We start from the raw sequence: 22,119 nt of genomic DNA, 5'->3' as shown, positions 1-22,119 counted from the left end.
AGATTGCCAACAGGAAGGGGGGTTGGGGGTGCTAGCAGGCAGATCGACAACTGGGGGGGGGTCGGATTAAAATTTTTGAGAACAGGTTCCCTACTACGGCGGGCGCGTGGCGTCGGGACACGTACACCATATATATCCAACACACATACATATAAATACACCATATACATGGTACACATACATAAATACACTATACTATACAGCAGCACATACCTCTCACATCCAGGGCCTCCCAGGTGACGTCTCCTCCGATGTAGATCTTCTCTGTCATCATCTTCTCCGTTTGGTCCAGACACTTCTTTCAGCCGCGTCTCGTCTCTGCAGAGTGTGAAACACGGACATCTTAGTGTCCTCACTTTTCTATCATCATCCCCCAACCTGGAGTCCCCACAGTGTTATCCTGCTGCTCGCTGTGCTCCCCAATACCCCCAAAAACTATCCTGAAGAAATAATAGTGCCCCCTTAGTAATTGTGCTCCTCATAGTCCCACCCATAGTAATTCCCTTCTAGAGTTCCATAATTAGTAATACTGCCCCCTACACTGCCCCACATTAAGTAATATGCCCCCCATACTGCCCCACATTAAAGGGGTTCTGCACTTTTTTTTAACTGATGATCTATCCTCTGGATAGATCATGAGCATCTGATCAGCGAGGGTCCGACACCCAGGACCCCCGCCGTTCAGCTGTTTGAGAAGGCAGCGGCGCTATAGCAGCGCCGCGGCTTTCTCACTGTTTACCGCTGGTCCAGTGACGTCATGACTAGTATCACTGGCCTGGGCGGGGCTAAGCTCTGTTCACTTGAATACAGCTTAGCCCTGCCCAGGCCAGTTGATACTAGTCGTGATGTCACTGGGCTAGCGGTAAACAGTGAGAAAGCCGCGGCACTGCTATAGCGCCGCTGCCTTCTCAAACAGCTGAACGGCGGGGTCCCGGGTGTCGGACCCTCGCTGATCAGATGCTCATGATCTATCCAGAGGATAGATCATCAGTTAAAACAAAGTGCAGAAAACCTTTAAGTAATATGCCCCCCCACACTGCCTCACATTAAGTAATTTGCCCCCCACACTGCCCTCCATTATGTAATTTGCCCCCCCACTAAGTAATTTGCCCCCCCACTGCCCTCCATTATGTAATTTGCCCCCCACTAAGTAATTTGCCCCCACACTGCCCTCCATTATGTAGTTTGCTGCATTTCCAGGAAATGCACTTTAATGCTCCATGAGTCATAGAGCATTAAAGTGCATTTCCACCTTCTGTTTAAGCTTTAACCTGGCTGGACCTGGAGGCCAACCCCCCCCCCCCCCCCCTAAATGGGGTATTAAATTAAATCATCTAAATATAAAGTCCATATGCGCTCTCTGCGCTACTTACCACACCTCCTCCTCCCTCAGGCGCGGCAGTGGCAGGTCTGGCTGGCTGTGTGAGTGAGTCACTGCTGTCACGTTACTCACCACCCAATCCATTAGCTCCAGACTCGAGTCCTAGGCCTGCTGGCTGGTCCTGCACTGCATCCGCCGCGGCGCCACTCATCAGGCAGTCACACCCCCTTCACCACGTGACGGCCGGGCAGACGTGCTTGCGAGTAAGTAAGGAGAACTCCGGCAGCCAGCGGGTGACACCCCATCAGACTGGTGTCACCCGGTGCGGCCCGCACCCCCCTCGCAACGCCACTGGGACACGCCCTCTGAGAGAGATCTGGCAGATTCGGATTGGGACATGGACTCGGCACTGCCGTCCAAACTAGCCTCCGCAGTGGATCACCTCATCACCAACATTCGTGATACCTTTAAAGGGAACCTGTCACCGGGATTTTGGGTATAGAGCTGAGGACATGGGTTGCTAGATCGCCGCTAGCACATCCACAATACCCAGTGCCCATAGCTCTGTGTGCTTTTATTGTGTATAAAAACAGATTTGATACATATGCAAATTAACCTGAGAGGAGTCAAAGCTTGAAAATATGACTCTTCTCTGGTCACACAAGTAAGATATGACTCTTTTATGTTAATTTGCATATGTATCAAATCATTTTTTTTACACAATAAAAGCACACAGGGCTATGGGGACTGGATATTGCGGATGTGCTAGTGGCCATCTAGCAACCCATGTCCTCAGCTCTATACACAAAATCCCGGTGACAGGTTCCCTTTAAGATACACGATGACCCTTCCAGCACTGACCAGGCCGGCGTATCTTTTTTCCGCTCCAAACAGGCATCCAAAGTTTTTCCTCTCCACGCCGACTTCTCTTCAGTGATCTCTAAAGCTTGGGCTCACCCTGAAGCCTGCTTTACCTCCCCCAAAAAGCTGGACATATGTTACCCATTTACAGCTGATTGTGTTGTCACGTGGGCGTCCCCGCCTAAGGTTGACCCTCCCGTGGCCTCCCTGTCTAAGAGCACTGCCATTCCTGTAGCAGACGGCTCCTCGCTTCATTCCACTGAGGACCGTCGTATGGAGTCCCTCTCTAAAGCCATCTTTGCTGCCTCGGGTTCAGCCCTCAGACCGGTCTTTGCCTCCGTCTGGGTGGGGAAAGCGGTCTCTGAATGGGGCTCTCAGCTTGAACAGGATTTGGGATTGGACGTCCCCATTCAGGATCTCCAATCCTTAGGTCAACTGATGGTTCAGGCAGGAAAATTTATCTGCGAGGCTTCTCTCGATGCGGATGCCCTCATAGCACGCTCATCTGCCCTAGCCGTTTCCGTCAGGAGGAAACTTTAGCTGAAGGTTTGAGCGGCGGACGCCGCCGCCTCCAAACGTTCTCTTACTGGGCTACCGTTCACGGGCTCCCATTTATTCGAGACCCGTTTGGACGAAATTATTTTAGAAGCCATGGGTGGCAAGAGCACCCATCTTTCCCAGTCCAGAACCAAAGGCACCCCTCGAGGTCGTTCTGGTTCGCCTCGTTTTCGGTCCTCCGGGCCTCGATTCGCAGCCGGTTCCTCATCTGGCCCCTCCCAAGTTAGGCGCAAGAAGCCCTTTTTTCGGGCACAGCCCACCTGGCGCAAGTCACAGGCTGCCCGCCCCTCCATGGCCAAGCAGTCCCCCGCCTGAAGGTGCGCCAGGTGGGCTGTGCCCGAAAAAAGGGCTTCTTGCGCCTAACTTGGGACGCCTTCTCCTTTTCAGGGACGTCTGGCGGGCTCATGTCTCCGATGCCTGGGCGCTCGGAATTGTATCCTCCGGATACAAAATCGAGTTTGCGTCTCTCCCTCCGGATCATTTCTTTCGGTCCCGTTCGCCGCGGGACCCCGAGTGTGCGGCCGCCTTCTCTGCAGCCATTCACACCCTACTGGACAAGGGAGTCATCGTTCCCGTGCTTCCGACGGACCGATTCAAGGGGTTCTAGTCGAAGAAGGCTCGGTGCGGCCGATCCTAGACTTAAAACGGGTCCCTCCGATCCGCGGTGGCTTCCCTGGAGAAGGGGGATTTTATGTCATCAATCGACATTCAGGATGCCTACCTCCACATTCCGGTCGCTCGGTGTCACCATCGTTTCCTTCGCTTTGCGTTGGGGAGCGATCACTATCAGTTTGTTGCCCTTCCCTTCGGTCTGGCGACGGCTCCTCGGGTGTTCACCAAGGCCCTGGCCCCTGTCCTGGTTTTGCACCGCTCCAGGGGTGTTTTTCTGCTGCCTTACTTGGACGACGTCCTCATCAAGGCGCCCTACTTTTCTCAGACGTCTGCCAGCGTGGACCTCACTCTGGAGACCCTGGGGCGGTTCGGTTGGCTTGTCAACAACCTTCCCAAGTCTTCCCTGATCCCCTCCAGACGGTTGATCTTCCTGGGGATGCTGCTGGATACGGAGGCGGCGGAGGTCCGTCTTCCAACGGACAAGCGTCTGGGCCTCCACCGGTCGGTTCGCAATCTTCTTCTCCACCGCCGTCCGTCCTTCCGATCCAGCATGCGGGTATTGGGACAAATGGTTGCCTGTTTCGAGGCAATTCCGTTTGCACAGTTTCATTCCCGCACCTTTCAAAGCGATCCTCTCTGCCTGGGACAAGTCGCCGGAGAGTCTGGACCGGCCCTTCCTTCTAACTCCCCAAGTTCTACAGGTTACGGTTTGGTTGCCCCTGTCGGGTAGTTGACTTGTTGGTTCCACTTTGTTGATCATTGCCTTTTCTCACTACTTGGACACGCAACTGGTAGTCTCTCTCTCCAGGCTGAAGGTATAGCTGCTGGAGGAGGCGCTTAACAGTTTTCACTTCGTGTCACGCCTCCTAGGGAGCTGAGCTATACCCAAGGTCTCCTGTGTCCCCCAAGGAAGAGCAAGAAAAAGATACAAAAATCTCGTTATTGTCCCTTAATGTCAAGTTGCTCTCAAGTGTGTTCTGGTGCCTGGACCCCCAGCAGTCAGCAAGTGTTCAGTTCCCCGGCGGCTGTGCTACAGGAGAAGTGGGGCAGTTTTAAGACTGAAGTCAATAGGCTGTCCATGTAATGAGGCACCAGGTTATAACGGCTGTGTACACTGGCTTATAGAGAAGGGACCCTCTTCTGTTAACGCACCCCTTTAATTTTCCAGGCGATAAGATGATGATGATTTACAGTTTGCAAAATTTTAATAAGCACGTTTTGTTTGTGCCTTTCAGGAGGAGGATGCTTTGCTGTCAGAAATGGATGTCACAGGCCAGGCATTTGAAGATATGCAGGAGCAGAATATCCGTCTCATGCAACAACTGAGGGAGAAAGATGACGCCAACTTCAAGCTGATGTCTGAAAGGATCAAATCCAACCAGATCCATAAACTGCTCAAAGAGGAGAAGGAAGAGCTGGCAGATCAGCTGCTCACCCTGCGTACACAGGTATTATGGGGGTCATTTACTATGCAGAAATGCACCTATATTAGGCATATTTCTGGCACAGATCACGGTGCAAAGGTTATTTGCACCGCAGTCTGCGACTTTTCCCCTCTCACACCAGGTCTAAAAAAAAAAGTAGTACGAGGAAGGGGACGGGCCAGCAGTCCTGTCTCACTCATCATTTTCTTTTGTTTTAGGCGTAGAAAATGGTCTAACTGTAAGCCTGAAAGAAAGCTGGCTTACATTTAGACTGGAGCAGGATATGCAGAAGTTATGTAGAGGATGGCGCCTCTTCATAACTTCGGCAGATACACCGCCAGCGCAGGGGCTTATTAAGACCGGTGTCTAAAAAAGCGCTGGTCTTAATAAATGACCCCCTATGTGTTTACAATGACAGCAAAAGATGGAAATTTCTAGATACATTCATCTCTATAGAATGCAGCCTATAATAATAATATTACAACTGATTCCAACAGATGGCACTCCACTGAATACTCCATTGTCATCAGAGTAAGGGCCTAGTGTCATAGAATTGTGGATATAATAGCAAAATGTTCAGTGTTATCCAGTGGGGACTGACCACGTATAGTTAGGAAACTGCTGGATGTAACTTTGTGTCATGCAATTTGTGATTCCAGGTGGATGCTCAGCTACAGGTTCTACGAAAGCTGGAGGAGAAGGAGCATTTGTTGCAGAGCAGCATTACTACAGGGGAGAAGGAGCTAACTCTGCGCACTCAAGCACTGGATCTTAGTAAGCGCAAGGTAACAACAGTCCATACACATCTCTGTTTTTTAAAGGGCTACTGACATCTTTAGAAATTATTGAAATTGTGATCAGTTGACTTCTCATCAGTCCGATATCCACTGTTCAGAACTTCAGTTAAAGCCTCATGCACACAACAGTATTTTTGGTCCCCATCCGATCTGCAATTTTTGGTGGATCGAATGCAGACGTATTTATTTCTATGGAGCCGCAAAAAATGAGAACTTGCGTGCTGTCCGCATCCATGCAGCCGAGCAGCAAATTTTAGAACGTGTCCCATTCTTCATTTTGCGGACAAGAATAGGCATTTGTAGAGTAGGGCCCACGAAAAGCGGGTGATGCACACGGATCGCACCCGTAGTTTGCATTTCTGTGTTTTGGGGACTGCAAAATACATATGGTCGTGTGTATCGGGCCTTATACCTACAATGAGAGAACAACATTTTCTACCTTCGGCTTCAGTCTGTTTTTATCGTTTCTGCTTCCGATTAGTTTAAGATCTGGCTCCTCCTCAGGGATCCTATAAACAAGTATGTACTTTTCTTCTTAGCTGATTTGAGGATCTTGAATCCCGACAGTTCGCTGTACGATATCTCATTTCATCCTTACCAAATATGCTTGTGTCCTTTTGCAGGCAATGGACGCCTCACAACAAGCAGAAGAGCTGCGAGTTCAGCTGGAGCTGTCACAGAAAAAGCTGCAAGACTTTCGGGTAGAAATCATAGAAAACAGCACTAGCCGGGAAAAGGATGCATTCAATTACAAGAGAGCACAGGTAAACCGGAAATACATTGCTGTGTGACTATTGTATAAGCAAATTCACAGACCTATGTCAGAGATCTGGTCTGTCAATGGCTGTGGTGTGTTGGACTCATTTGAAGCCTTCAATTGATGTGGTTAGTAAGGTGTACCTATCTAATTAATTTATGGAAGATCCACAGAACCCTTGCTTGCTAATGCAGAGTCCGCCAGCTGCATTTGCATAAATGAAGGGATATCTGCACTTGCATGTGGCTCTCAGTTGAATTTGTAAAGCTCCTCATGTAGTGTGACTGTAGTATAAAATTAAGCCTGACTTAAAGGGGTTATCCCACTTAGCAGTTTCATACTTACCTGCTGCCACCGCGCGTTCACTTCCTGGATTCTGGCTGGGGGCGGGCTTCATCTTGATTGAAGTCTTCTCCCGGCCGGGCCGCGCGCTGGACTGAACGCGCACGCTGCCGCGCATGCGCAATGTGACTTATTTCTGGCCAGTATAGTACAGAGCCGGCGTGCGCGTTCGCAGCTCTGTACTATTCTGGCCGGGAAGAAGTCACCGTCGCGCATGCGCGGCAGCGTGCGCGTTCAGGACAGCGAGTGGCCCGGCCGGGAGAAAAGAAGAAGTCTTCTGGGCAAGCGCGACCATCGGGATCTTGCGGAAGAGCGGTGGTCGTAACCAGGGGAGACCGAGTCACAACAATAAGGTAAGTGGGGATGAATTTTCTCCTAATCGGTGGGAATTTGTTAATAAAGTATATTTACAAAAATGATCACTGTCAAATCATTAACAGATTTAACAGTGATCATTATGATGGGATAACCCCTTTAAAGGAGTTGTCCTCAGGATAGGTCATCAATATCTGATTTGTTGAGGTCCTACTTCCTTTATCCCTCCTGGTCAACTTTTTGAAGGGGCTGGATCACTCAGATGAGCACTGCAGCCTTTTCAGAGTATACCAAGCGCAGCTCAAGTACATTGTATAGTGGTTGTGTTTGGTACTGCAGCTCAGTACCATTAATTGGCATGGGACTGAGTTGCACAAAGGCCATGTGACCAATGGACATGTCCTCACAGTTCGAGGAAACCATTGATCAGCGGGGCTGTCAGCAGTTGGAGCCCATCAGTATTTAAGTCTTGGACAGACCCCTGTAAGCCAAGTACTAACCAAATAGCAGATAGTTTAAAGTGCAGTTGTGTCTATTATCCATACCCAATGTCGAAATGGGTGGTAGAGTATGCCTGAATGGAAAGTTTAAAATTGCCTGCTAATATTACGTCCTATGCCTGGTTAATCTCTCTGTATTGCTTGTGTCCTTGCAGGAGGATATATCCCGCCTTCGAAAAAAACTGGAATCCACCAAGAAGCCTGATCTGGTGCCAACGTGTGATAAGATCTTAATGGAAGAAATCAAAGAGTGCAAGGTAGCAATAGCAAAATCTTCATACAGAATCTGTCAGAGAGATTTCCATAGACTTGATGAACTTGTAGATTCTCTGAAAGCATTTTGCAACACTGTTCATACCCAGTAGATGAAAGTTGATTCATTGTTCTAGTTCCAGTGCCGGAGACTGCAGTAAACAACTCATCGGTGGGGGAGCGGGTTGTCAGACCCTCTTCGATCAGATGTGAATGAGCTATCCTGAGGATAGGTCATCAATATCAGGAGCCTAGAAAAACTAGATCACCTGATGAACGAATGTTTGCTTGTTCATCAGGTGATTATCGGCACCTTTACACAGGTCAGTTATCAGAAATGAGAGTTTCTACAAATCTCATCCCTGATAATTGGCCAGATAGTTTAAAGGTCATTTTACATGGACTAACAATTTCCCTGCCAGGTAAAGGGTTTTTGTCACCAGATTATCCCTATTAAGCTAGCTGACATTAGCGATGTGCTAATGTCAGCTAAACCTAACTAGCCTATTCCTACTTTTATCTACGCCCCCGTTAATCCAGAGCGTTGTTCCTGCTCCTAGAGGCTCCGTTTTCCCACCTTTGTCGCCTCCCTTGTATACAGGTACCCTTGTAGACAGGTTTAGCTAGAGACGTCCACCTCATTTTAGTTTACACAGAAAAGCTTTTCAAACCACCACCAAAGATCTTCCCTGAAAGGTAAGGCCTGCCATTGTTTCATAGTACTGTCCCCTGCTTTGTGTAAATGTTGCCACGAGCAGCATTTACAGATTACCTCCAAGATAGATTTTTTTCCGGCAGCACAATCATAATTAAGGTTGTACTACTTGGAAATGTTGATGGCAATAGGGCTTTGGCTGCGATCATGTAATGCATTTGGCCCAACCCAGTCAGAAGGTGCTGTAGTTGGCGCGGTGAGAAAACTGGCAGCCTCCGAGCGTCTTTCCCTCACCGCGCCTGCGCCGAATGCTGAACGGCGTGATATTTCACCAGAGCACAGGGCTGGCAGACAGATGCGAGCGTTACCTGGCCCTGTCAATCAGGACTTGGAGGGAGGTGACAAAGGTGGGAGAACGGAGCCTCTAGGAGCAGGAACAACTCCCCCCTGCTCCTGGAGGCTAATTAGCATATTATAAAAGTTAGATTTCTGGCGTAACGGGGGCGTAGATACAAGAAGGAATAGGCTAGTTAGGTTTAGCTGACATTAGCACATCGCTAATGTCAGCTAGCTTAATAGGGTTAAATCTGGTGACAGAATCCCTTTAAGTTGGCAGGCTGATTGACCCCATAATTGCAAATTATTTAACAATCTTAAAGGGGTTGTCCCATGATTAAGGGCTCATGCACACGACCATGCCGTTTTTTGCGGTCCGCCCATTATAGAAATGCCTATTCTCGGAACGGAGCAATGGATGCGGACAGCACACAGAGTGCTGTCTGCATCTTTTGCGGACCCATTGAAATGAATGGTTCCGTATACGGAATCAAAATACGGCCCGTATACGGTACGCAAAAAACGTTCGTGTGCATGAGCCCTAAATATTACATTTCTCAGTTAGATTACTTAATATGGCAAGTATTAGTAAACTGCCCCTGTATGTAGATATACTAGACTGTATCTCACTGTGTATATACCCTTGTAGACAGGTTTAGCTAGAGACGTCCACCTCATTTTAGTTTACACAGAAAAGCTTTTCAAACCACCACCAAAGATCTTCCCTGAAAGGTAAGGCCTGCCATTGTTCCATAGTACCGTCCCCCACTTTGTGTAAATGTTGCCACGAGCAGCATTTACAGATTACCGTATTTTTCGCCCCATAAGACGCACTTTTTCCTCCCCAAAAATGGGAGGAAAATGCCCCTGCGTCTTATGGGGCGAATGCTGGCAGTTTTACATCGCTGGATGCGATGTACGGAGCGGGGGCCGGGGGAGGGACTGGGAGGAGGAGCTGGGGGCCGGCAATAGCGGTGGGGCGGTGCGGTCACTGTACTATAGCCCCGCCCCACCGCTCTGGTATACTAATATAAAATGTATTATTGAATTAAAAGTTATTAAACATGCCCCCCTCACTCCTAATAGTACCGTATATGCGAATTTCTTTTGTATAATGCCGGCAGGCAGGACGGGCGGGCGGCAGCGTAACTCACTGATGTCACGTGCCTGCACCGCCTCCTTTATGAATGAAGCAGGCGGCGCAGACAAGTGACGTCACTGAGGGACGCGCCGGCCCGCCTGCCGGCATTATACAGAAGAAATTCGGATATACGGTACTATTAGGAGTGAGGGGGGCATGTTTAATAACTTTTAATTCAATAATACATTTTATATTTGTAGGCGGCGGCGGAATCTGTGGATGGCACAGTTAAGGGGTGGGGGTCTGTGGATGGCACTGTTATGGGCTGGGGGGGCACTGTGGATGGCACTGTTATGGGGTGGGGGGTCTGTGGATGGCACATATATAACAGTGCCATCCACAGATCCCCCCCCCTGTAACAGTGCCAGCCACAGATTCCCCCCCCCCTGTAACAGTGTCCGTCATCCACAGATCCCCCCATAAGTGTCCGTCATCCACAGATCCCACCATAAGTGTCCGTCATCCACAGATCCCCCCCATAACAGTGTCCGTCATCCACAGATCCCCCCCCATAACAGTGTCCGTCATCCACAGATCCCCCCCATAACAGTGTCCGTCATCCACAGATCCCCCCCATAACAGTGTCCGTCATGCACAGATCCCCCCATAACAGTGTCCGTCATCCACAGATCCCCCCCATAACAGTGTCCGTCATCCACAGACCACCATTAGTTCCAAACCCACACCTTTTGGTTAAAATATTTTTTTTTCTTATTTTCCTCCCCAAAAACCTAGGTGCATCTTATGGGCCGGTGCGTCCTATAGGGCGAAAAATACGGTACCTTCAAGATTGATTTATTTCCAGCAGCACAATCATCATTAAGGTTGTACTACTTGGAAATGTTGATGGCAATAGGGCGATCATGTAATGGCTTTGGACCAATCCAGTCAGAAGGTGCTGTAATTGGCATGCTTGCCCTTGAGCAGCGCCCAGTAATGCACAGTACTATGCATGTCTTCTAGATGTTCAATATTGAAAAAAAAGTTTTAGTTTTTCTTCTTGGCTGGTACCACAAACTTAGGTAAGACCCAGAATGTACCACTAAGTGTCCAATACATTTCCAACGCATTAGTATCTGCTGGATGTGTGTGCATCATATGAACAGCATACATAGAAGATAACCAAAGGCATGTTCTGCAGTGGGGCCTCTGAAACTCCACTACACACAGCATGGTGGGGGATGGCAAATATGCTTCTTCATGCTTTGCCAGGCACAGCGCTGTACTTTTGGTACTGATATTGCCTGGTTTTGCAGCTCACTTGAATGGCTCTGAGCTTTAGGGATCTGCAGTACTAGGCACAACCATAAACAGGAGTAGGGAGCTGATCGGTACATGGTGGTTGCCGGAATGACGTAGCTTATTCACTCGGCAGAGATGTTAGACCGTCAGTGATCAGATATTGACTTGTTTTCCTAAGGTTAGGTCATCAGTATTATAGTCTAGGTCGGAAAACATCTTTCCATGCAACCATTTTGATGTACAGTATGCATTATGGAACATTCTTATCCTAATTTCAACCTTGTCTCCCACAGTCTCGACTCACGTGTCCTTGCTGCAACTCCCGCAAAATGGATGCTGTCTTAACGAAATGTTTCCACGTCTTCTGCTTTGAGTGTGTGAAGACAAGATATGACACACGCCAGCGCAAGTGCCCAAAATGCAACGCTGCATTTGGCGCAAACGATTTCCATCGCATTTACATTGGGTGAATGGGTGACATATTGCCGGGTCTTTCATGTATCGGTCGACTCTATGGACAGAGGTAGCCACAAGAAAGACCTCACCTGCACAAGCCATCCAAGTCATACGCACACTGCCCTCTATCTTCACATTGTAATACTGTGTCCACATAAATCTTATCCTACCACATAAGCAAGAAGTCCTCTTCACCAGGGACCATTGCCTGTGTTATGATGTGCTGATATTTCTGATGGTGGCAGTCTCCTGAACTGATGCTTCCAGAGAAGCTGTGATACAGATATGTACAGGTGGAACTAGGATCCCACTGGATTTTTTTTTTATGGAACTAAAAATGTCTCTGTTCTATCATATTGGAGATGAAAATATTTATTTGAAGTCTAACCAAGACCTTTTCTTTCCTTTTTTTGATCACCACTTGTGAATAGAAATTCACTAATCCCTACTTCCGGTATCAGTGGGCGTCACAAAATATTTTCAAAGGAGAATCTGTTGCGGACCAATATTAAAGGACGACTAAATTTAAAAAATACAGTGCAGAGGTGGGAGGGTGAATGGGGAATAAATGGCTGCTCACTTCTAGAAGCAGTCCATTATGGGTTGCGTCAGGCATTGCGGCTGACAAGATCTATGACCAATAGTGGGGCTGTTTCTGGAAGACAGCAACCATGTACTTCATGGAACTCCTTTAATTGGGTTGTCTGGCTAGTAAATTTTTCTGGCAATATTTTCATAAAAAAAAGATACCTCACAAATCCCCTGCTGCTCCCGTTCCGTTGTTCCCAGATCTGTGCTGGTCTCTCTACTCTACTACCTTTTCTCACGCAGTGAATGAGCCCTTAGCCAGGCAGTGGCTGAAGCAGGTCGCTGCTCTGGTCTTTGACTGGTTGAGTGGTCATTTCCTGGGTGTCGAGAAGGACCAGAAAGTAGAAACTAGCAGGAAGAATGAGGGGTTGTGACTATGGATTATTTAGCTTTTCTACCCTTTTCTAGACCTTTATTTTGAAATTAACATTTTACTGACTGGACAACGCCTTTAAGGGAATTAAGAAGTTAGTCTATCCTCAAGATATGACATCACTGTATGATCAGCTTGGATCTGACACCCTGCACCCCAGCCAATCAGCTGCAGCAGCTCTCACGCTGAAGTTATGCAGCTCTATGCAGTGTGTGTTGGACGGAGCTTCTAACTGCAGCACTACTCTCATTCACTTTAGTGGGGACAGTGCTGCAGTAACCGGCTCTGTCCACTACACACTGGATGGAGCTGAGTAGTTTCGTCGGTGGAGCTGCTACAGAACAGCTGGTTGACGAGGGTGCTGGGAGTTAGATCCCCACTGATCAGATAGTGATGGTTTATCCTGAGGATAGGCCATCACTTGTAAAATCCTAGACAACTCCTTTAAGGAGCTATTCCAATTGGATATGGAAATACCATGTGCATTGCGCAGCAGCAGGTAGGAGCAGGCACCTGCCAGGAAAGTAAAGAATTCTAATCTTGTGCTCTTTTCCCGGGTGAGATGAGAAACCTCATGTTCCTTTGAAATGTTCACAAAATATCAATTGTGACTGGTATTTAAAAAAAAAATATAATTACTATTATCTCTTTGTTATGTCTGTCGGCCCCTTACCAACTCTGTGCTCTAACTGTGAGCCACACTAGAACTGGGGTGCGGTTAGAAATATTGTCTCAGTGACCAATGTGACCCCTGCGCTCACAAAGTGGCAGCAACGTGCCTTGCCTTTTTGTCTCCTCTCAGTCTTCTTTGGAGGACATATGTTTGGTCCACCATGTAGCTGCTTAAAAAAAAAAGCAGGGTGGAGCTGACCTAGCACATCTGACTACTTTCTAGTCATCATCAGAGGTCACGATAGTCGTGGCTCTGCCAATCAGACACTGGTTGCATATCCTAGCAAATATTTTCCCAGTACAGATATTTGCTGGGTATGTATTGCCAGCTGGGTACAAGACCTTCATACTCTCAGGACTGTTGGGAGTTACAGCTGGTAGACCCCAGCAACCTGAATTATGTCATGGTAAGTCGGCATAGGATGAAAGTTAGATGGGTATTTCAATAGAAAACATGGAGCAGTTGTCCACTGCATAGAAGTTGTTAGACAGGTGAGTGGCCGACTTCTATCTCCTCAAACCATCACTGTTGGCACCATACAAATAGATGTATATATTGCTAACGCTGTAGGTCTCATTACACAAAATACACAATCTCTGGTGGTCTGGTATAATTTTGTTTTTAATAATGGACATGAGAGAAGTCTTGCACATCCTATGATGAAAGAAAGAGTACACGAGTTGGACAGCTAGTATGGAGCTTTACACATATATGGTGAATCCCACCACTTTGCCTTTTCACATCAGGGTTCTTACTGTGAATATTTAGGATGATTGGTGTTCTATCACTATTGTAACATCGTGTCTTGTGTGAATTCCTGCTTTAGTTGTGGTGCTTGTGAGTAAAGTGTGACTGGAAGTTCAGCCCACTATGGAAAGGCTACATAGTAATACTGGGAGAATGTGGGATCCAGGATGATTCCGACTCTTGATGAAATGCTGCCTGTATTTTTCCGGAGGTAAATAAACTTTCTTTCTGTAATGGTTTCAGAGTGATTGCTTCCGAATTATGATAATAGTCTGATGACGGTGCTTTTCTTCAATGTTCAATATGAGAGGGCCTTTTTGCAGAGCATTTTGTGTTTGTGGTATAATCTCCTTCGAGCTGGTTCTGGGTCATAGACATTGATGATACTGAACATGTAGCAACGCTCCCCATGAGACAATCCCTGAAATGCATTACAGGAAAATGAAGATTAGCTTTCTGCTACAGCCCAACATTACACCCTCTGATAAGACATGGTTTTCATCTATGGTGAATGAAAGCAGAAGAAGCCCAGATAGATCTACCTTTAGCATGGTGTCATACCCACCAAGAGGATTTCCTGGATCATAAAACATGTTCAGCTTTAAAGTTGTTGCCCATCTTTCCATCACTGTATATGGCCTACAGAATTACAACTGCTCGTGTACTCCAGTGGTTTCCCTTTTATCGGCCAATGCAAGCCAAAACCACAAGGTAGGTGGCCATGTATATCCAACAAAAATGGAAGCTGTGGGCTGCAGATATCACTGGATTTTGAGCTCTACACACAATAAGCCATTTACCCGTAGTAGTGGAAGATGCCTTTCCATCTTGGGGATTTTTATATCTTCCACGTTAAAATAAAGTATTCTTTGTAAATCTCTTGAATCCTGAAACATAACAAAAGATAAACCTTCACTTTAGTTTCTTGAAATATGGGGGAAGGGGGCTTCCATCATCCTTATGGCTAGGATGTGAGGGGGGCTGTCCTTATTTAGGGGTTTATCTGATGATTGCTGACTATTGTACAATTGTTCTTGCATATTCTGGACATAGATAAATGTTGATAAATAGCTGAACAGTGATGCCAGACGTACCGAAAACCATATCCCATGATGGTGGATAAGAGAAGGGTCCATCATGTTTTTGGGTCATCCAGTTCATTGTCAAAATGTGGTGGTACCAAACTGCTTATATAGCCCCACCTGAAGTCTTAAAACATTCCCTAGTGTGAAGTATGGAAGCTATCTTGGAGGACAAATCATCTCTGGACTCTAGATTAAATATCTATTTTGCATTTTCATAGCGAAGTCACGAGCTGCCTGTTTTTGCACCTAGGGCAGCGCTAAAGCCGGACCATCAGAGCCAGTGACGTCACCGAACACACCGCTGGGTGGAAACTTCCGCCCAGCAGTGTATTATTGTAAATAAAAAAAGCCCTTGACTTGCACGATCCTGCGCAGGGAAAGGGAGCGCATCGAAGCATGACCTGCTCGGATGCTAACATCAGGGGGCCTGCCTGGGTGAAAATATAAGTATGTCTGGGCTCAGCTCTGAACCCTTACAGCCTCTTTAACCCTACTCTGGATTTATAGATTAATTTGGTTTTCTGTCTGCGGTTCTTTCAGTTCAGTTTACCTAAATGCGTGTTGACTGTCCTTTGATGCGAGACACAACAGAAGAGAAGTAGTTCAAAAGCAGGTCAAATATGCCAAACTTAAAGGGGTTTTTCGAGATATTTTTTACTGAAGACCTATCCCCTGAAATGAACAGAGCGGATTGTCGGAAATGTGCGTGGCCGCTCAGTTTCAGTCGGAGCTTCGTTTATAGTTGAGGATAGCACTTGGCTAGAAATGAATGGAGCAGCCGTGCACATTTCCGTCGACCCACTCCGTTCATTTTTGAGGGGCTCTTCATGGTTTGGGGCCTCGGTTCTCGTGATTGGATGCTCATTGATCTAATAGTGATCTCCTATTCTGTGGATAGGGTATAACCGGAATACCCCTTTAACCGGTAAGAATGTATAGAATGTAGATGCCCCTTTAAAGTCCTCATTCTTCATGTATAAACTACATTCTCGGGCACATAAATCCAAGTCATAAAACGGATTTCTGCTCTGTGCAGGTTACATGTAGTCCCATCCATTGTTCATATGATGCCTTCACAGTTGATAACGCTTCTGACATTTTATAAAAAAGGACTTGAACAACTACCACCGTAGTCTTACCATGTGAATTGTCTCCTCAACTGTCTAATTTTCTGTTTCTGAAAGACACAAGAATATAGGTTATGTAACCGTGACCACAGATAAGTATGTTGTACCCATGTTTTAACTGGATGTACAGTCGTGGCCAAAAGTTTTGAGAATGACACAAATATTAGTTTTCACAAAGTTTTCTGCTAAACTGCTTTGCTTTTAGATCTTTGTTTCAGTTGTTTCTGTGATGTAGTGAAATTAATTACACGCACTTCATACGTTTCAAAGGCTTTTATCGACAATTACATGACATTTATGTAAAGAGTCAGTATTTGCAGTGTTGGCCCTTCTTTTTCAGGACCTCTGCAATTCGACTGGGCATGCTATCAATCAACTTCTGGGCCAATTCCTGACTGATAGCAACCCATTCTTTCATAATCACTTCTTGGACTTTGTCAGAATTAGTGGGTTTTTGTTTGTCCACCCGCCTCTTGGGGATTGACCACAAGTTCTCAATGGGATTAAGATCTGGGGAGTTTCCAGGCCATGGACCCAAAATGTCAACGTTTTGGTCCCCGAGCCACTTAGTTATCACTTTTGCCTTATGGCACGGTGCTCCATCGTGCTGGAAAATGCATTGTTCTTCACCAAACTGTTGTTGGATTGTTGGAAGAAGTTTCTGTTGGAGGGTGTTTTGGTACCATTCTTTATTCATGGCTGTGTTTTTGGGCAAAATTCTGAGTGAGCCCACTCCCTTGGATGAGAAGCAACCCCACACATGAATGGTCTCAGGATGCTTTACTGTTGGCATGACACAGGACTGATGGTAGCGCTCACCTTTTCTTCTCCGGACAAGCCTTTTTCCAGATGCCCCAAACAATCGGAAAGAGGCTTCATCGGAGAATATGACTTTGCCCCAGTCCTCAGCAGTCCATTCACCATACTTTCTGCAGAAGATCAATCTGTCCCTGATGTTTTTTTTTGGAGAGAAGTGGCTTCTTTGCTGCCCTTCTTGACACCAGGCCATCTTCCAAAAGTCTTCACCTCACTGTGCGTGCAGATGTGCTCACACCTGCCTGCTGCCATTCCTGAGCAAGCTCTGCACTGGTGGCACTCCGATCCCGCAGCTGAATCCTCTTTAGGAGACGATCCTGGCGCTTGCTGGACTTTCTTGGATGCCCTGAAGCCTTCTTAACAAGAATTGAACCTCTTTCCTTGAAGTTCTTGATGATCCTATAAATTGTTGATTGAGGTGCAATCTTAGTAGCCACAATATCCTTGCCTGTGAAGCCATTTTTATGCAACGCAATGATGGCTGCACGCGTTTCTTTGCAGGTCACCATGGTTAACAATGGAAGAACAATGATTTCAAGCATCGCCCTCCTTTTAACATGTCAAGTCTGCCATTTTAACCCAATCAGCCTGACATAATGATCTCCAGCCTTGTGCTCGTCAACATTCTCACCTGAGTTAACAAGACGATTACTGAAATGATCTCAGCAGGTCCTTTAATGACAGCAATGAAATGCAGTGGAAAGGTTTTATTGGGATTAAAGAGGACCTTTAACCGATTCTTACTCTATGAACTAACTATACAGATATGTAGAGCGGCGCCCGGGGATCTCACTGCACTTACTATTATCCCCGGGCGCCGCTCCGTTCTCCCGCTATGCCCTCCGGTATCTCCGCTCACTAAGTTATAGTAGGCGGAGATACCAGTCCCTAAGTTATGGTAGGCGGAGTCTGCCCTAGCGCTGGCCAATCGCAGCGCAGAGCTCACAGCCTGGGAGGTTATTTTCTCCCAGGCTGTGAGCTCTGCAATGCGATTGGCCAGCGTTAGGGCAGACTCCGCCTACCATAACTTAGGGAACGGATATACCGGAGGGCATAGCAGGAGAACGGAGCGGCGCCCGGGGATAATAGTAAGTGCAGTGAGATCCCCGGGCGCCGCTCCACATGTCTGTATAGTTAGTTCATAGGGAAAGAATCGGTGAAAGGTCCTCTTTAAGTTAATTTTCATGGCAAAGAAGGACTATGCAATTCATCTGATCACTCTTCATAACATTCTGGAGTATATGCAAATTGCTATTATAAAAACTTAAGCAGCAACTTTTCCAATTTCCAATATTTATGTAATTCTCAAAACTTTTGGCCACGACTGTACACTCGCTGACCAAAAAAAATTAACACCAACAACACATTTGGCAACATCTAGATATTAAGAGCATTCCATTGGGAGGTCATGAACATCTAACGGCGGCGTATGCGGATGATCTGCTTCTTTTAACATCTAATCCGGATACGTCTTTCCTCATCTTGTCTGATATATTTGATAATTTTCAAACTTTTTTTTCTTCCCCTCCTTTTCTCCCTTTTCCAATAGGCCCCCTTCTCCTACTAAATAATTTCCCACAACGCTAACAACTAGAACTACGTTCTGATGTAGTATGAGAATAGTATCATGGAATATAAGAGGTTTAGGAACCGGGGTTAAAAGAATCGCAGCAGTATTTGACGCAATTAATAGATTTCATCCAGCCATAGTATGCCTCCTGGAGACGCACTTAAAGGATAACTGTCACATTTAGACCCTAATTTAAATTTTCATATATGTAGTTACTAATAACATGATATTCCAGAATCAGTTACTATTAGACTGACTTACCCCATATTTAATAAGATTCAGCCCTTAGCAACCAGTCTGCATAAAACTGCAATTTCACTATTCAGTTAAGATGGCCGCCACTGCCCTCACCCTGAGGCTAATCCCGCCTGCCCTCACTAGCCAGTAACAATAGCCCCCCAAAAGTGTCAGAAACCAGAGCCCTACCCCCTAAAGGGTTAATCTCTTGCAGCACAAAGGGGTCCCTCTTACCACATGTTGCTTTCATTTATACACTGAGCAGATGGCAGATCTTCCTTCCCTGCTCTGCGCTGCTCCAACTCTGCATTCTCCAGCTCTGCTGAGTGAGGGAGCGTCTGCCAAGCGCAGGGACAGGGAGAAGTGCACACAGCCCAGGCACTGTTATCAGCTGCTGGGGAGGACCTGGCTTTAATCATTTACTTACAGTCCCTGGCTGTCAGTAATGTCACCCTGCACGCTGCCTGCTCCGTCTATCTGTTGATAGACGGACCATGGACCATGCCGAGCACCCTATTTTAAGCACAGGTAAAAGTAGGCAGTACAGGGAACAAAAATGTGGAATTAAGGGGTAATTGAATACACAGTGAAAAGTTGAAATAGGGCCACCAAGGAGATATTAATCACCACAATCCAATACTCCAGAAAAAAATATATATACGACAGTTATACATTAACTAAAGAAAATAGTAAGTCTATTGTCAAACCCTGGGAGCAGGTAGCATATCACTCAGTATTCTCTTCATATTCGAGGGGGGTCAGTATTATGGTTCATAAAAATATTAACATAAAAGTAATAGAAGTAATTATAGATAAAGAGGGACAATATGTTGTAATGGATTGTGTACTAGATAATGTTCCCTGAATTATAGCAAATATTTACATACCCCCTCCATTTACAATAGAAGTATTAATTAAAGTTTACAATGTTGCACTAAATAGAGATGATAGAGCACTTATAGTAGTAGGCGACTACAATATGGTAATGGAGGGGGAGATAGATGTAGATGTAGAATAGGGAAAATTGTTGTTTAAAAAACACAATAGAAGAATTAGAATGGATAGACATATGGAGACTTCAAAACCCTGGGGTTAAGAAGTTTTCTTGTTTCTCCAAAACACACAAAGTTCTATCGAGAATAGATATGGCGTTTGTGAATAAGAAGGCACTACATCACGTTTTAAAAATAAAATATGCACAACGGGGTATATCAGTTTACAAGCCAATGATGGTAACGTTTCGGGATAATCAAATTGGGAGGAGCACCAAGGTCAGAATAAATTTAGGATGGATTAATATATTGGGAGGACACGAAAAGCTACAAAAAGAGATTGCAGAATACTTTGAAAAAAATGAAGGCACAGCGGATAACTCTATAGTGTGGGAAGCCAGTAAAGCCTATATAAGAGGAATTATCTTGAAGTATACTTCTAAATACAAAAAAGAAAAACAGAGGTATATTAATGATATTGAACAGGATCAGAGAAATCTCAAAAGAGAATATGTAGAGAATCCTTCTAAAGATAACCATCAGAGACTGAATGGTATTCAAACTAAATACAAAGAGGAGTTGTTTTTGCTGGCCGAGCAGCAAAGACAAAATAATGCAAAGTAATACTACATGCAGGGCCAAATACCAGGAATTTTTATTTTATTTTGAAGGACTATATAAAATTAGTCAAAACCAGGGAAAACAAGAAATAGAGTATTTTTTGGAAAGAGGAACAGAAATTAAGATTGGAAAAGGAAATAGCTCTAACTGAAATAGAAAAGACACTAAAAGCAACTGCAAAAAATAAATCCCCAGGATCAGATGGGATACCCTTTGAACTGTACGGAACTTACGGGAAAGTGCTAATCCCTAGGATGCTGGACATGTGGAATACCTCCAGAAAGGGAAAAATACTACCACCATCTCTACGGGAATCATTAATAACATTGATCTTAAAATTGGGGAAAGACCCAAAATTAATGGAATCCTATAGGCCAATTTAATTGATTAATACAGATAATAAAATACTCGCGAAACTGTTAGCAAACAGACTAAAAGGAGGTTTAAGTTCTTTAGTTACACGTAGATCAAACTGGATTCATGGCAGAGAAAACAACAACTGATAATATAACAAGATGTTTCTTAAATATGCAACTTAAGGCAGACAATATTGGGGAGAGACTTATAGTAACGCTAGATGCCTCAAAGGCATTCGATTGAATGGATGTTTTTGTTTTGTTTTAAACTTCAATCTCTTTATTGATATACAAAACGAATACAAAATATTCAAACTTAATAAAATTAATGCCATTTTACCCCCAACCCCCCCCCTGTGGTGCGCCCCCCCCCCCCCCCCCCATCTCTCTAAAGGGCAGAGAAGGAAGGGGAGAAGGAAGAAAGAAAGGGAAGAGAGAAAAATATATATATAGATACAGATACAAATACAGTTAAGTCAACACTTCCAGTCATCCCATATCTTAGTCCATTTCTCTAGTGCATCTCTCTGCTTATAGAGAATCCGTTCGTAGTTTTTAACCTTATTAACCAAGTTTATCCAGTTGTTTACCTCTGGAGTATGGAGTGCAAACCAGCTCCGACTAATCAGAACTCTGGCCAATAATAGTGTTCTACCTAACAGAATCTTTTGATATTTATGGCTACCTATTAACGAAAAGTCATTCAGTAAGAACAATTGTGGCTCCAGAGGAATCCATATTTTCAATTTATGAGTAAGAAGATTATTAATACCGTTCCAATAAGCTCCAAGTTCTGGACAGGTCCAGATCATGTGCAGATAATCCGCACCTACAGTATCACATCGCAGACATTTGGAGGTGTCTCTTAATCCACACTTGTTTAACCAGGTGGGGGTAACATATAATCTATGATAAATATTAAACTGTATTAAAACAGGATTAAAGTTGTGAGATAGTAAATCAAAATTAGTAAAAAGGCTTCCCCACCCTACCGATTGTATATTTGGGCAATCCATCTCCCAGGCCCTTTGTCCCGGCGATTGTGTCTCTCCAAAACGTGATTTAATTAATAGTTTATATATATTAGAAATCTTCATTCTTTGTTATATCTTCCCTAGCCACCTATTTAGCGGAGAAGTATTATCTATTTCTAACAGTGATTTGTCATTCAAACTAAAAAGTGCTGACCGAAGCTGAAAATACCTGAACCAAGACAGGTTCACTATATTATGTGATAGTTCCACAAACGACTTAATCTCTCTATTCTTAACAACCTGTGTGATATAAAGAATCCCATTCTTTTGCCAAAATTGATCCGTAGCTATACCCTCTAAACTCTGTAAGTGAATATTGTGCCAAAGAGGC

General features: G+C 45.4%; 1 protein-coding gene and 1 long non-coding RNA gene across 3 annotated transcripts in view; one reads left to right on the top strand and one right to left on the bottom strand.

Moving 5' to 3' along the window:
- Positions 1-13,149, top strand: part of RNF20 (ring finger protein 20) — a 60,706-nt gene extending 47,557 nt beyond the window's left edge. For both annotated transcript variants that reach the window (XM_040434793.1, XM_040434792.1), the window contains exons 16-20: positions 4,588-4,800; positions 5,436-5,561; positions 6,197-6,337; positions 7,643-7,744; positions 11,407-13,149. In XM_040434793.1, coding sequence (XP_040290727.1) covers positions 4,588-4,800; positions 5,436-5,561; positions 6,197-6,337; positions 7,643-7,744; positions 11,407-11,583 — 759 coding nt within the window. In that variant the 3' untranslated portion in view covers positions 11,584-13,149. The remainder of the gene's footprint in view (positions 1-4,587; positions 4,801-5,435; positions 5,562-6,196; positions 6,338-7,642; positions 7,745-11,406) is intronic.
- A 657-nt stretch (positions 13,150-13,806) lies between these two features.
- LOC121003166 overlaps positions 13,807-22,119 on the bottom strand; it is a 37,590-nt gene continuing 29,277 nt past the window's right edge. Inside the window, exons 2-4 of the long non-coding RNA XR_005779435.1 lie at positions 16,175-16,212; positions 14,751-14,837; positions 13,807-14,371 (exon numbers count right to left, since the gene is read on the bottom strand). This is a non-coding gene — a long non-coding RNA (uncharacterized LOC121003166). The remainder of the gene's footprint in view (positions 14,372-14,750; positions 14,838-16,174; positions 16,213-22,119) is intronic.

The sequence above is a fragment of the Bufo bufo genome, chromosome 6 (assembly GCF_905171765.1).
Source record: "Bufo bufo chromosome 6, aBufBuf1.1, whole genome shotgun sequence".
NCBI lineage: Eukaryota > Metazoa > Chordata > Amphibia > Anura > Bufonidae > Bufo > Bufo bufo.
Note: the sequence above shows the minus strand (reverse complement) of the source record. Positions and strands in the feature narration are given on the sequence as shown.